The 14,266-nt window shown below is 47.9% G+C and overlaps 1 protein-coding gene across 15 annotated transcripts in view; it reads right to left on the reverse strand.

Annotated features, from left to right (window-relative positions):
• The window catches only part of OBSCN (obscurin, cytoskeletal calmodulin and titin-interacting RhoGEF), a 178,449-nt gene that overhangs the window by 1,401 nt on the left and 162,782 nt on the right, over positions 1 to 14,266 (reverse strand). For all 15 annotated transcript variants that reach the window (XM_021537977.2, XM_031503758.2, XM_021537979.2 and 12 more), the window contains 11 exons: positions 10,080 to 13,659; positions 9,344 to 9,466; positions 8,269 to 8,379; positions 7,996 to 8,163; positions 7,435 to 7,557; positions 5,003 to 5,173; positions 3,640 to 3,760; positions 2,581 to 2,820; positions 1,238 to 1,461; positions 718 to 793; positions 70 to 219 (listed from right to left, as the gene is read on the reverse strand). In XM_021537977.2, coding sequence (XP_021393652.2) covers positions 70 to 219; positions 718 to 793; positions 1,238 to 1,461; positions 2,581 to 2,820; positions 3,640 to 3,760; positions 5,003 to 5,173; positions 7,435 to 7,557; positions 7,996 to 8,163; positions 8,269 to 8,379; positions 9,344 to 9,466; positions 10,080 to 13,659 — 5,087 coding nt within the window. The remainder of the gene's footprint in view (positions 1 to 69; positions 220 to 717; positions 794 to 1,237; positions 1,462 to 2,580; positions 2,821 to 3,639; positions 3,761 to 5,002; positions 5,174 to 7,434; positions 7,558 to 7,995; positions 8,164 to 8,268; positions 8,380 to 9,343; positions 9,467 to 10,079; positions 13,660 to 14,266) is intronic.

Here is a 14,266-nt window from a genome sequence, read left to right on the forward strand (position 1 = left end):
GAGGCTCCTTGCCAATGGAGAGAAGGGGCAATATACCCAGGATGTGGCCCAGCTGTGCCAGCCTCTTACCAAGGGTTTGCACACAGAGTGCTCTGGAGGAAGGACACTGCTCCCCCGGAGAGACCCGCGTAGCACCGCGTCAGCTTCAGCTTTCCCTTCCTGGCTGTTCTCAGGAACTCACAGGGCGCATCCGAGCTGATGGGGTAGTTGGCACTCAACCTGCCCCAGGAGAAGAGGATTGAAAACATGAAGCTGCCTCCAGCTCTGGGGCTCCCAGCATGAGGAGGATGTGGAGCTGTTGGAGCAAGTCCAGAGGAGGCCACCAAGGTTAGGAGAGGGATGGGGCACCTCTCCTTTGGGGAAAAACTGAGAGAATTGGGATTGTTCATCCTGGAGAAGGCTTCAGGGACACCTTAGAGCCCATTCCAGTGCATAAAGGGTCTCCAAGAGAGCTGGAGGGGGATTTTGGATAAGGGCTTGTAGTGCCAAGCCCTCCCCTAAGGATGAACAGTTTTAAATTAAAAGAGAAGAATTTTAGATTTGATATTGGGAAGAAATTCTTCCCTGTGAGGGCACTGAGCCCTGGCACAGGTTACCCATCCCCTCCATCCTCCAGCTTTCCATGGCATTGCCAAAGGAGGGGCACAGCTGAGGTTAACTCTCTGAAACTGTGATTTTAAAGCCAATAACAGCACAGGGAGCAATCAACTGACTCACATGATGAAGGCTGTGATTCCGATAGACCAGATATCAGTCTGGGGAAGGGCTCCTTGCTCTGTCAGCAGTTCTGGAGCTGGAAAAGTAAACCTGTGTGAGGCAAGCTCCTGTCCAACACACGGCGAGCAGCACAAAGGCAGTGAATACTTTTATGCTTTGCTGCCTTCCCAAGAGGGAAGAGGCAGCTCCCAGGACAGGGAGCTGGTTAAGGAGCTTCCACGTGGATGCTGACTGCAGTGAAACCATGAGAACCTCTGGGCAGATGGCAGCAATGCTTTATCCCTGCATAAATGGACACATGGGTGCCAGCCAGGGTGGCGTTGCTGTGAGCTCTGTCCCATGGTCTGCATGGGACACCCACTGTCACCACTGCTCCCACAAACTCACACTGTCCCTGGAGAGCAGCACCTGGAAGGCTTTTCTTGCTGGGACCACCTGCTGCCTTGGCCAATGTTTGTGTCTTTCTGTTTATCACAGATTGCAGATAAGCCCCACGTCGCTGTGACTGAGCTCTACTCACCCATGGTTTCCACATAGTCCGAGCATTTGTCCATGGTAATAAATTTGTCTGGTGTGTAGAACTGTGCGTTCCCAAAATCCAGGAGTTTCAGCAGGTTGGGCTCGGTGATGATCATGTTCTCAGACCTGAGGTCCAGGTGCAGGATGTTGTGTGCATGGAGGTACTCGGTGGCACTGAGGATCTGCCACAGGTAGTCTCGGACCTCCACCTCCGAGTACGACGTCCTGGTGAGAGAAAGGGGATAGAAAACACAGGTGTCCTGTCTGCATGCCCAGAAATGCCTTTCTACACCCACTGTCACCCTCCCCTGGGTGTCTGATCCCATCAGACCCTTGAGGGCTAAGAAGAAACAACTCTAGTTTAGCAAATCGGCTCTGTGTGGAGAGGCTGGTCCATCCTGTGAGTCAGGTTTACAGATGCAACAACAGGATGTTGTAGAGCTGAAAGAGATAAAGCAGATTTGATGCCCACAATTCCCTCTTTTTAAAATCACAGGATTTCAGCAGAGCCATTTTGTGCCACTGTGAGAAACAATGAATCTTCCTGACCCACAATGACTTCCTTGTCATGGTGCTGGGGTTAACAGGTGTTGGTGTAAGGAAACCTTCATGTACCACATTATGGAAGATAGTGATGCCTCAGGTTGTAGCTTTTATATTTTCAGATTCTGTGCTGCTTCAATGTGTGCATCTGGGCTTCATACCAGGGCATGGTGAGCTCTCTGCACAGAGCAGGGAGACAAAACAATTCCTGCTCCAGCTGGGCACCAAGGACAAATGATCCAAACCTCAGCCCAGGAGCACAAACAGCGTGGGCTGGAGAGAGAAAAACAAGCAGGATGGGACTGCCTGGGCTGGAGCTGGAATGGGACAATGAACTCCAAGGTGCCAATGGAGCAGAACTGATCCCAGGGAGAGCCCCGGGAGCGCTCGTGCATTTTGGGACCATTTTGGGTCATCTTGGGTGCAGCCCTGGCTGGGCTCTGGTGCTGCTCAAGGTGGATCCATGGAGGCCTTCTAATAAATCCCTGCTTTATTCTTTAATTCTGTCCAGTCTCTCTTCTAAGTCAGCCTTTTCAAGGCATCAATAGAGTTTCATATCAACCACTGTAAACTGCTTTCAACATCTCAACTGGGTGACCCTGAGTTGCCCCTCTCTAGGGAACTCAAGTAATTTTTTAAATCTAACAAAAGATGCAGAACAAGCACCTTACAAATCCCAGACAGCAATGACAGCACACTGGAAGAGGTGGAGAGGGAAGATCCAGTTTGTCAGGAGAAAGCAACAGGTATCTTCCTCCTAAGAGCAGCCCTGACTGGAAAACCCTTCCCTCGTGTTCTTACCGCAACGCCAAGGAGTGGAGCAGCTCTGGCCCCACGCACATCTCCTGGATCAGCACCAAGTGCCGGGGGCTGACGTAGGCGCCCTTCAGCTGGGCTATGTTTGTGTGGTGGAGCTTCCTCAGCACCTGGTACTCCAGCAGCACAGCCTGCTTGTCCTCTTGCCAGTAAGGGATGATTTTAGCGGCCAAAGTCTTGCCGCTCCCCTTCTCCCGGCACTGCCGGACGATGCTGAATCGGCCCCTGGTGCAAAGGAACACAAAGGCATGTTAAACTCCTCTTCTGTTCTTTAAATCCAGGATCCCATGCTGTGTTTTTCATCTGTGCCTGGTGGGGAGTTATTGCATCTACTGTCACAGTTTGCACATCCTCCTGTGTCTTTAAACTGTACAGTCACTTTAAATTGTAGGAGTGAGAACTTAACTCCTCTGGAGAGAGAGGAGAGAGCAAGAGAACCATCCCTGTTGGCAATAGAAATCAGTGTCTTTCTTCCAGGCAGAGAAAGTTGAATCTCAGCACCCTGGCTGAAGTGGTGCCTGCAAAGGTTGGTGCAGCAAGGACAAGAAGCTTTGTTAGCCCTGGGCTCATTTCATGATAAATCAAGTGGCTGCCTCCCTGCCCAGCATATCTGTTGTGACAGGACAAGGGGGAGTGGTATTAAACTAAAAGAGGGTTGATTTAGACCAGATATTAGGAAGAAGTTATTTTTTACAGTAAGGGTAGTAAAACACTTCCAGGGATGGGGCAGCCACAGCTTCTCTGGACAGCCTGTGCCAGGGCCTCCCCAGCATCACAGGACCAATTTTTTCCTAATATCTAATCCAAACCTACACTCTTTTGCCTCATCCCCTTGTCCTGTCCCTAAATCCCCTTATGGAAAGTCCCTCTCCATCTTTCTTGTAGGCTCCCTTCAGGTCCTGGAAGGTGCAATTAGGTCACTCTGAAGTTTCTCTTCTCCAGGCTGAACAACCCCGATTTTCTCAGCCTTTCTTTGTAGGAGAGTTGCTCCATCACTTGTGGGATTTCCCTCTGGGTCATTGAGAACTCAGCTGGGTTCTCTACCTTTTGATCTCAGTTTGGAAGGCGTAGGTCTGGTAGGTTGGGAAGGGCTCAGGAGGTGTGACCATTTCACTCTCTTCTTCAGGGGCAGCTGATGGGAACTCCTGCGTGGCAGCACGAAGCTCTGCAGGGAGAAAGGGACAGGGTTTGCATGGGAAAACAGCTCTGGGTGGAAACTGGAGCCTCTCTGAGCCTCCCCTGCTATCTGTGAATAATGACAAGCAGAGCTTTCTCCAGGTGACTCTGTATTCCAGCTGTGGCACCCAGTGCTATTGGAATGCCACAGATTCTGCTCTGTCCACCCCAAAATTCCCTGATATGGCCACTCCAGACAGAATGAGATGGATTCTATGTTGTGTGCTATGGTATTTTAGCCACTGTTTCTTATTTTCCCCCACAAAAAATCCTCAGGATACGGTAAAAAGTGACAAGAAATTAAAAATTTCTAGTGGTTGGACATTTCAGAGCAGAAGCTGGAATTTGTTGCTCTGGTTCTGGCATGTGGTTGTGTCCAAGCACTCCCTGAAATACTAAAGCATCCCTTTAAAGCATTTGGTTGGAAAAGCTGAACACATTGAGATTTGATAAGAAGTCCTGAGAAAAAGGAAAGCAGAGGACATGGGGTGAGTTAAAAATATCTCTGTGAACTGATTTTTGCAGAGCAATCCTCTCCATTGGGAGGAAATTCCAGCTAGAACATCCTTCTGTTTCTTTACAGAAAGGACATTTCTTTTGCTATGAGGATATTTTTGCCGTGGGCCATGGATCTCTTAATTTTAAAAACATGTGTGCAGTACAAAGTAGTCAATCAGGTGACAAAATCAGTAAATCAAGATTTCTGTACTTCAGAGACAAAATACAGCTGGAAAATTCACTACAGAAGACAATAATTCCCAATGGAAAACTCCAGAACAGACAAGTTTACTACTGAATTTAGGATTTAGTCTATAATATCAGCAAGTCCAGAGTTTTCACCAGTGCAAATCTATATAAGTAGATAAATGCCTCCAGTAAAACATTTATTGTACAAGACCCATTTCCTCATAGTCACAAATCAAAACTGTGTCTTTAACAGGTAATCTACAGCTCCCAGCTTTTTGTTTTGTTATTAAATTTTATATAGTTACACACTGTTTATATATACATGATGTTATCTTATTGGGGTTTTCAATATGCTTATACCTATTCCCCTGTGTCCAGAACAAGAAAATAATTAGAAAATAATTTAATTTTAGAAGCAAAACAACCCTGAGCCAAGTGGAATTGTCCATGATTCTCTTGCTCTTGGCTTCTGAGCCCTCAGCTAAAAGGATGCAGCGGGTTTGATGCAGGAAAATCCCAAAGTTTTCTTGGTGTTTGGTCTTACCCATCTGATCCTTCCCAGCGATTTTCACTCTGGCAGAGGGGTCGCTGTAGGGGCCCATCCCTGCCTTGCTGCTGCAGGCTGTCCTGAAGGTGTAGATGAAGCCCTGGGGGAGATCTCTGGCATAGTAGCAGCAGTCTGTGATGTCAGAAGCAAGAGTTGTCCACTCCCCATCTTAACCAAGGGAAGAGAGAAAAGAGATCAGGACCCATTTGAAAATGGTCACAATTGATCGGAAGTTTTTTGAGATTTGGGGTTTTGTTGTGGGTTTTTTCCTGTTTTTTTTTTTTTTTTTTTTTTTTTGTTTTTTGTTTACCAGCTTTATTTATGTGCTGGGAATGTGTAGAAACCCACTTACCATGACCAATACCATGACCAACTTTGGGGGCTCTAGCTGTGTCATTCTTCTCTAAAATCAGCTGGTTTCTATCTGATAATTCCAAATTGTGCCAATATTGTTCCAGAGGAGTGGTGAAATTTTCCTGTATTTTTTTTCTTTAGGTAATTCATGCCACCAAACTCGACTGGAAATATACATCAAGAACTCCAAACAAAAGATAAATCACTTTTTTTTTTTCCTATTGGCCCTGTCTTGAATCCAGTTGAGACCATGAGGTGCAGGATTCCTGGACAGAACCATCCACAAAGACCATCCCAGCAAACCCAGTGTTTGAAACATGGGGGTTTTACTCAGCTTTTATAAAACTCAGATAATTTCTCACGGAACTGGAGTTCTGTACACTCTGGACTCATTATTCATTGGAACTAAGTTAGGAAGGAGAAAATCCCCAGTAAACATTTAATCAGCATTCCTCCCACACGATGCTCTTCCTCCTGTTTTGCTGCTGTGCTCAAGGCTGAACCCAACTCCCTGCAACTGCCTGAGATTAAACCCATCCTTCCATTCAAATGAAATCTGGAAAAGAGCCTCAAACCATTGGATAAGCAGCAATTCCCCACCCAAACCCAAGGTATCAATGATTTTACACGGTAATGGTTGAACTGAGGGCCATTTCTGCAAGAAGGAGCAGATACAGCTTAGAAATAGAGAAAAATATCTGCAGAAGAAGCATAGAAAAGCCCATTTAAAAAAAAAAATTGATAAAACAAGGAATTCATTCTTGATTATCTTAATCCTTCTGTGTTCAGGAGAGCAGGATTTTGCATATTCCTGCCAAATACACAGAACACAGTGGAAAATTGTAGATGCTGTTCTCCATTTTTCTTCCTAATTGGAAGAACTTGAGTTTGCATCTTCCCCAAAATCTCTCCTACAGTTGTGGCAAAATGAATAATGATAAAGAAAGTGTTGTTGGAAAGAAAGTGACTCAAACCAGCTCCAGAGGGAAAGGGCAGAAAGCTGCTGCCCATGCAAATCCAGAAGGGAGGGTTTGTGTGTTTGTTTGTTTGGAGAATTAAGTGAAGGAACATGGAGCAGCTGAATCCAGGCTGTGTTTGTGTGGCTGCAGCAGGAATTGCTATCAGACATCACACTCATAATAGCAACACCAAATCCATCCCAAGAGAGGCAGAACAGCCTTGGGGATTTGATACAAAACTTTTGTAACTAAACAAGAAAACATCCACTTTTGACAAGGGCAGATAGTGACAGGATGAGTGGGAATGGCTTTAAACTGTGAGAGACTTAGGTTAGATGTCAGGAAGAATTTATTATTCAGAGGGTGTTGAGGCCCTGGCACAGGTGCCCAGAGAAGCTGTGGCTGCCCCTGGACCCCTGGATGTGTCCAAGGCCAGGTTGGACAGGGCTTGGAGCAGCCTGGGATAGGGGAAGGTGTCCCTGCCCAGGGCAGGAGGGCTGGAATTAGATGGTTTTTAAGGTCCCTTCCAACCCAAACCATTCCATGATTAAATGATCCACTGACTTCCATCAGCCTCTGGATGAAGCCTCAAAAGAGAATATCAAAGCGGTGATGCAGTTTTGTCAAACTTTGGTTATCTTGTCCTGGCTCTTTGCCCTAAGCTTCTTCCATAGTCAATGGAAAAAGAAAGCACAGCTGTTCAGCAGAGGATAAATTGCCTGTTTGATAAATTATCTTTCTCCAAGACTGTACAGAAAGCCTGAGCCTGGGATGATGTTGTTTCATTAGTGTCTAATTTTGTCAGATTACTCAGGGCTGCATATCAGACCAAGCATTTTCTCCTGTAGCTGCTCACTTTTTGGTTGTAGCTTCCACACAGCCTTCTTTGATTCACACATTATTAAAGCCTTGGTATGAATATGTAAACTCCAGGTTGATTTAACCAGCACAACCCCTAGCTTTTAGATGGTTAAATGATAGCTGTATGAATCCCATTCCTAACTGTAAACTGGGCAGTTAAACCAGGCTGTTTCTGAACAACAATAAAATATCCAGCTGGTGAAGAGATCATACAAACCAAGATGTTCCTTGCAAAGCATAAGGACAGCACTTTACCTTCAGTCTTGCACTGGACAGTGTAGTGGACGGGGGTGTTGGTTTCCACAGGTTTCCAAACCACCTGCACTCCATCCTTGTAGACGTCCACGATGTCAGGGGGTGGAGGGCTGGGAGGAACCTCTGTGGAGAGGAGGCACAAACTCTATGAGTGTCAACAGCAGCACTATTAACTGATAAATTCCTTGTTTTACACTGATAAATTCCTTGTTTTATCCAAAACTCTACACCCAGCATGTCTCAGCTGCAGATATTATTTATATATATTTAGAAAACATACATATGTTTTTTATGTATACATATATTCACACACAGCTAGTGCAACAGCAATCCCTAATTTAAACTCACTACTAAGATTTTTGTCTTGGTGTGGCTCTTAATCCAGGAGAAAAAATAAAGAGTGAAGAAGAGGGAATGAACCCTGGACAGGCTGTGGACCACAGCAAGAGAGAGATCTTCCTCTGCATCTATGTGCAGAAATCTCACCTCTAAGGCATTGATAGGTTATATTTCTGGGGACAAAATTACTTAAATACCTATTTCTGTAGCTACTCCTCTCACCTGCTTTTCTTATGACGCAAGAGGTGGATGCTGAGCCCAGAGAATTTGTGGCCACACAGGTGTAAATACCAAAATCCTCAGCATTAACAGAGAGAATCGTTAACAGCTGGAAGTGTTTGAGCGTGGACGAGATGAGGACCCGGCTGCTGCTCTGGACAGGAATCCCATCTGCAAAGCAGGAGATGGGAGAGATGAACACCCAGCAAAATGATTGCCAAGGTGTTTAAAGCAGGACAGGCCTGCAGGGACTCTCTGGAGGGATGGCAGTGTCACCTCTGAACCAGCTGATGTGCAGGGAGGACTGAGCTGCCGTCCGGCACGAGAGCGTCACGCACTGTCCGGCGGCCGCAGCCTGGTCCACGAGCTCCTCAACGAACGATGGAGCTGCAGAGAGGAGGGAAAGTGGGGGTTCAGAATGGCCTGGAGAGCTTTGCCTGGAAAACAAATCCTTGCAGGACATCAGAAAGCATTTTTAATGGGGTCAAGAACCCTTCTGGTTCATGGTGTCCCATTCCTTTGACCACCATTTGGAGAATCCCCCGGGCGCAGAGCACACAGGTGAAGGAACGCTGTTCACGCATGGGTGTAGTGTGACAGGTCCAGATGGATCTTGGAAAATCCATGGGGAATATCTGCATTGCTCAGCCCTGTTACAGCTAAAGCAGCAGAACAGCTCAGAGCAGAGAGAGACCCTGTCACAGCAAGGGTTTTCCTCATGCTGAACCTAAATGTGGGGGTAAAACTGAATTATGGGATTTTAAGGATGAGGGGATCAAAAAGGACAAGAGGAAATGGCCTCCAGTTGCCCCAAGGGAGGTTTAGTTTGGATATTAGGGAAAATATCTTCATGGAAAATGTTATCAAGGAATGGGAGTCAGCATCCCTAGAGAGATCTACTAGATGTGTGGCACTTGGGGACATGGTTTACTGGTGGCTTTGGCAGTGCTGGGTTAATGGTTGGACTCAGTAAACTTAGAGGTCTTTGCCAACTAAATGATTCTGTGATCAAAACAACAAAACAAGAGAGAAGGAGACATGAAAGATGTGTATTAAAGAAGAAAAGACCTTGTAGAGCATCAAATGTGCTCCTATCTCCATGGGAAAGGGGGAACTCATGTTTTCTTCTGTGTTTCTCCAGGGGTTTTCTCCACAGTGACCAGGGGCTGCCAGCCTCCCACAGTTGCCCTTCCCAGTGTTTGTCTGGGCTCTGCTGAATGCTGGGACAGTAACATGACCTCAGAATATGCTCCTGATGAAGCCAAGGGAAAACTTGCCAGGGAAAAAGCAATTCTTTCCTGAATCACCCTCTGAGGGTAAAACAAACCAATGACTCCTGGCACAGCAATACCTTTCTCCTTTGGGATGAGGCTTGGTAGCTTGAATGAAGGGAGTGCTGATTTCCTCTTCAGAGATCCTTCAGCCCCTATTAACAGCTCTTTTTCTGCTGCCTCACTTCCCAGCTCACCAAACTCTGTTGCGAGAAAGGATGAGAAGTCATTCAAGGCCATCCTTCTCCCAGTGGCATCTATTTGCAGTGACAGTTCTGCCTTCACACATAAATAGTCACAGGTTCCCTTATTAACCAGAGTTTGATTAACAGGGAAGTCTGACAGCTGCTGCAAACAGAACAGTGTCCTGGAAGAAAAGGGAATATCCAGGGATGGCAGAGAAGAAAGGACAGATCCCCATGTCCAGTAACCAGGGTGACTTCAGCTGGTCCCAGTCATGTTAACCTGAGAGATTTACCATGGTCAGATGACAACTGCAGCAAGGAGAGCATCACCCAGCAAGGAGAGCATCACCCAGCAAGGAGAGCATCACCCAGCATCACCAGCTTCTGTGCAACCTCACACAGGGAACTGGAGCCCCTTCCATCAGTGGGTTAACCCAGCTGACTCTGCACTGAAGCCAGCCAGTAACAGAGACCTGATAGTGGAGACTACTGATTTCAGAGCTTGCCATGGCCAGATTTGCAATTCCAGTCTAACCACAGCTTCAAACATGCTGGGGAAAAACAAAAGAGAAGCTGTAGCAGAGCCCAGTTATGGCAGCAAATCTGTGAAGGAATAGAGGGAAATAATTACCTTCCTCTGGCTCAGGAGATGTCTTTCCTTTTAGGATTCTTGAAATATGGGCAACAGAAGCTTTTACTTTCTTCTTCAGACTCTGCTCCACCGACTGCTCCACTGAATGAGACCTTGCATACGGCTTGAAGAGTCCAGGCTTGGTGTGGAAGGAGCTTTTCTGCTTCCCACTGGAGTCCTTTTGGGAGCTATACATTTCTTTATGGCTCTCTGCACCTTTCCCCATGGCTAATAAGTTAGCTACCTTTGAATCCTTGGATATTTCCAAATGGTTCTTCCTGTTCTTGTCTTCCTGTTCCCTGATGCACAGTCTTTTATCCTTATGGAGATGTCCTGCAGGAGGGGACCTTGCCCTTTCACCAAGGAACATAAACCGTCTGGGAACTGGTTTGGGCGAAGGCTTCTTATAGCTGAGAAACTCAAATGGAAAATAGACAATGTCATATAAATCTGAGAAATTCAAATAGGCAGGCTCCACTTCCGAGATGTCAAATTTCTGGGGGCCGCTGCCAAGGCTGGGTGTCTCATCTGACAGGTCCTTGATTTTCACCAAAGAAACTTCTGGGTGTTTGCCAGTGTCCTTGATCACTGGCACGTGGATGGGTCTTCTTGCAGTGTCCAAGCTCTCTGTGGAGGAAATGCTCTCTGGGCTGGAAGGGGAGGTCTCAAATGCCAAGTCCTCCAGGTGCTCACATTCATGAGGAACTGTCTGTGCTCCTTGCTCTTCCAGGACTTCTGGCTCCTCACTCACAGCAAGGTAGGGTTCTGCAAGGTCATCCTGCTCAGCAACTTCCCCTCTTCCACTCTGTTGGACAGAAGGGAAGGAGGTGTCCACGTGTGCTTGGCTGCCTTTGTAGAACATCTCTCTGTGAGGAGAAATGTGCTTCCTGCTTCCCTTCTCTCCAGAAACTGACTCTGCCCAAACATTCATCTCCTCAGAGAGGGAAACCATCTCATCCACTAAGCCCTCCAGCACAGCAGACTCTTCGTCGCTGTAAAAAGAAGATCTGTGGTGTGACAGCTCCTGACTGTGATCCCTGCGGAGCAGTGGGACAGATTTTCCAGCATCACATCTTCCACTTTCTAAGGCAATGCCTCCACCGTCACCATAAACCTCTGAATATTCCTCATATTCCAGTTCATAGGCTGAAACTGGAGCAACTTCTGGTTGTGAAGCAGTTAATGCACCTGAGCTGCCACTTTCCAGACCACCCAAAATCCCAGCCCTGTGCTGCTCAAGAACTCCATGTCCAGCCTTGGGGAAAGGAGCAGCCACAGCTTGTCCAGCTGCTTGGCTTCCACTTGCTGTCACAGCAGATCTCCTCTCCTTGTGAACTGACACCTCTGGAAGTTGATTTTCCCCCTCCCTGACCTGAGGGAGGACAGTGCTTTGGGAGGACACAGCTCTGGCTGGGTGTCTGCTCTCCAGAGCAGCAGGCTCTGAGCCATGGCCTTCAGGAACCTTCTGGGGCTCAGCTCCTTCACGGCCCAAACTGGAAACAACTCCTGTGACAGCTGAGCTTTTACCCCTCAGAGCAGCGAGTTTCTCCTTGCTGAGAGCCTGCTGTGCTCCAGGGGAGACCAGAGCTGGCACTGATCCTGGTGGTGGGATTCTGGGGACAGCGAGCTGCTCTCCCTTCAGGACAGCTGGAGCTGTGTCTAAGTGAACAGGAGGAGCCTTCTTGTGTGCTTGGCTTTCATCACCGTGGGCTGATGGTGGAGTGATTCCTGTAACAGCTGCTTCTGCATCTTCCAGGACAGCAGATCTCACATCTTTGTGGATCTTCAGCTTCCGAGGAACACCTTCACCACCTGTGAGGGTACCTGGCTGTTTGCCCAGCATGACAGTAGCTGCTGGAACACTTTTCCCAGGAATTTTCTCACTTTTGTCTTTACATACTGGAAGTGAATCAGTTTCTGTTTGTTCTGTTGGAACAGCAGAGCTCTCATGCTCCATGAGTTCAGATTCAGCAGTGCCACGAGCAGAACTCTTCTCATCTGAGTGTTTCTGCCTTTTGTCTTTCCAAGGTGGGGCTGGGGCTGTCCTTTTGATAAGCAAGCTTCCACCTGTTAGATCTGGGTGGGTGTTGGTGGGAGCAGACTCCTGAGGCAGACACACACCTCCCTTACTCAGAGGAGATGACTTTGGGGTGCTCTCTGACTGTGTGAGGGTTGAAATGGACTCTTTGCCCTCCTGAAAAGCAGAGTCCGAGGCACGGCCAGAGGCAGATTTACCCTCCATGCTCTTATATTTTGGAGCTGATGGTGCTGTTACATCTGAGCACTGGGTAGTTGGAATGGGGCTTTCGCCTTCCAAACATTCAACGTCCTCCTCAATCTCAGTGGCTTTTGACTTCTTCAGTAAATGCTTCCTATTCTCACTCCTCTGAGGTGACACTGGAAGCCCCTCTACCCGTTGTATAAGGGCAGGTGGGCATCCATTCCCCTCACAGTGTGTGGAGGGAGAGGGTTTCTCTCCTGGGCAGTCCTTGCTGGCTCTCCTGGTGTCCCCTTGCTCTGCTGTGCCCGCAGAACATCCCTTGCCAGGCGCTGCGGAAACGTCGCAGTGATCACTGCCTTCAGGGCAGCTTTCCTGGGAAAACACATCACAGTCCTCCTCCAAAATACCTTGTTCCCTCAAGGATCTGGAGGCTCTCAGCCTGTAGTCATCCAGGGAGCGGCTGCGGCTGGCACCAGCAATGGCAGGGTGTGGCGGCTTCCTGGCAGTGTCAAACGACGCGGATTTGGTCAAGGACCCCAGCAGACCTTCTTTGTGATCGTCTCCTCCTTCTTCTTCTTCTTCTTCCAGTTCAAACTGCTCCAGGAGGGGTTCACGGAGGCCACTGAGGGGCACCTTTGAATACCCAGCCTTCCGGAAAGTCCTTCTGGCTCTGTCCATGTGCCTTCTGAACTCCCTGCCCGGAGATGAAGGCGGCCTCGCAGGCAGCTCAGTTGCTTGGCTGTAGAAGGTGCTTTTGATGACACTCTGCCTGGGGACACAGGCAGATGGCTTTTCTGTCCCTTCCCCTGCCTCTTCACCTCTGTCCTTTTCAGATGAAGCTGTGTCTGGTTTTTCTTTCTGATGCACAAGTGATGTGCTTTCTGTGGAAGCCCTCAGGGACAAAGGCTCAGCAGCAGCACCACTTTTTTGGGATGGCTCTCCCCGAAGGCTGGGAAGGAGCCTCTCCTCTTTCTCCTGTAAGATACTCGCCATGAGCTCTTTGCTTTCTGTGGGTGATTTGTCCCCCACCTCAGCTTTCATCGAAGCATATTTCCTCCTCATGGGTTTTACTGGAGGGATGGAGCTTTTGGAGTGCTCCCGTTCACTTGCACGTTTCAGAGGCTCGGGATGGCTCGGGGCATCAAATACAGGCAAGTGCAGTTCAGGGGTGGAGCCAAAGTGCCTCTTTTTGGGGAAATTGGTGTTCTCGTTGTCCGAAGAGGAGCCACTGGTGCTGGATGAAGTGCTTTCCTCAATCAGGTGCCGGGAGATGGCCAGGGAGCTGTTGTCGTGGGTCCTTTCGAGGATTTCTGGGATGGACCTCATCACCAGGATGGATTTGTAGCACATCAGGGAGCGCTGAGGAGGAAAACATGACACAGCACCAGGAGATGGGAACATGGTCAGAGTATGGAAACCAAAATGAACTCCTGCATCCCACCCATGAGTCTGATTAGACACTGCCACCCTCTGCACGTGTCACCAATCCAGGTCTCATTTTCTCTCCAAATCTTCTTCCCTCATTCACTGACATGAAATTAAATTGACTTCAGGGACCACACTTGCTTTAGTGACTGGGAGAAAACAGGACTTTTTTTGAGATTTCCAAAGTCAATCTGGCCACTCAAAGCAGATGGAAAGGAGTTTTTGATGGAAATATCAGAGGAGAGACTTACTGGAGTAAATAGCTCCCTTTGACTGCAATACAACCTACAGTGACTTAGGCCAGCAGAAGACCTACCAAATGTAGGAGATGAGATTCCTCTGCTCTAAATTCTGCCATGTGGGGCATCTCAGTTGAAGCTGAGCCTCTCCTTCGAGCCAGCAGAGAGAAACTGGTATGTTCAGAAGGCAATCAATCCAATTATTTGAGAGAACTTCAGGAAAAGAGGAATTTTCTTGGCACCTGTCTGTAATTCTGCTCTGATTTCAAAGACAGCTGAGGGCACCTAACTTTGACACAGCC

Source organism: Lonchura striata, chromosome 1, assembly GCF_046129695.1.
Source record: "Lonchura striata isolate bLonStr1 chromosome 1, bLonStr1.mat, whole genome shotgun sequence".
Lineage (NCBI taxonomy): Eukaryota > Metazoa > Chordata > Aves > Passeriformes > Estrildidae > Lonchura > Lonchura striata.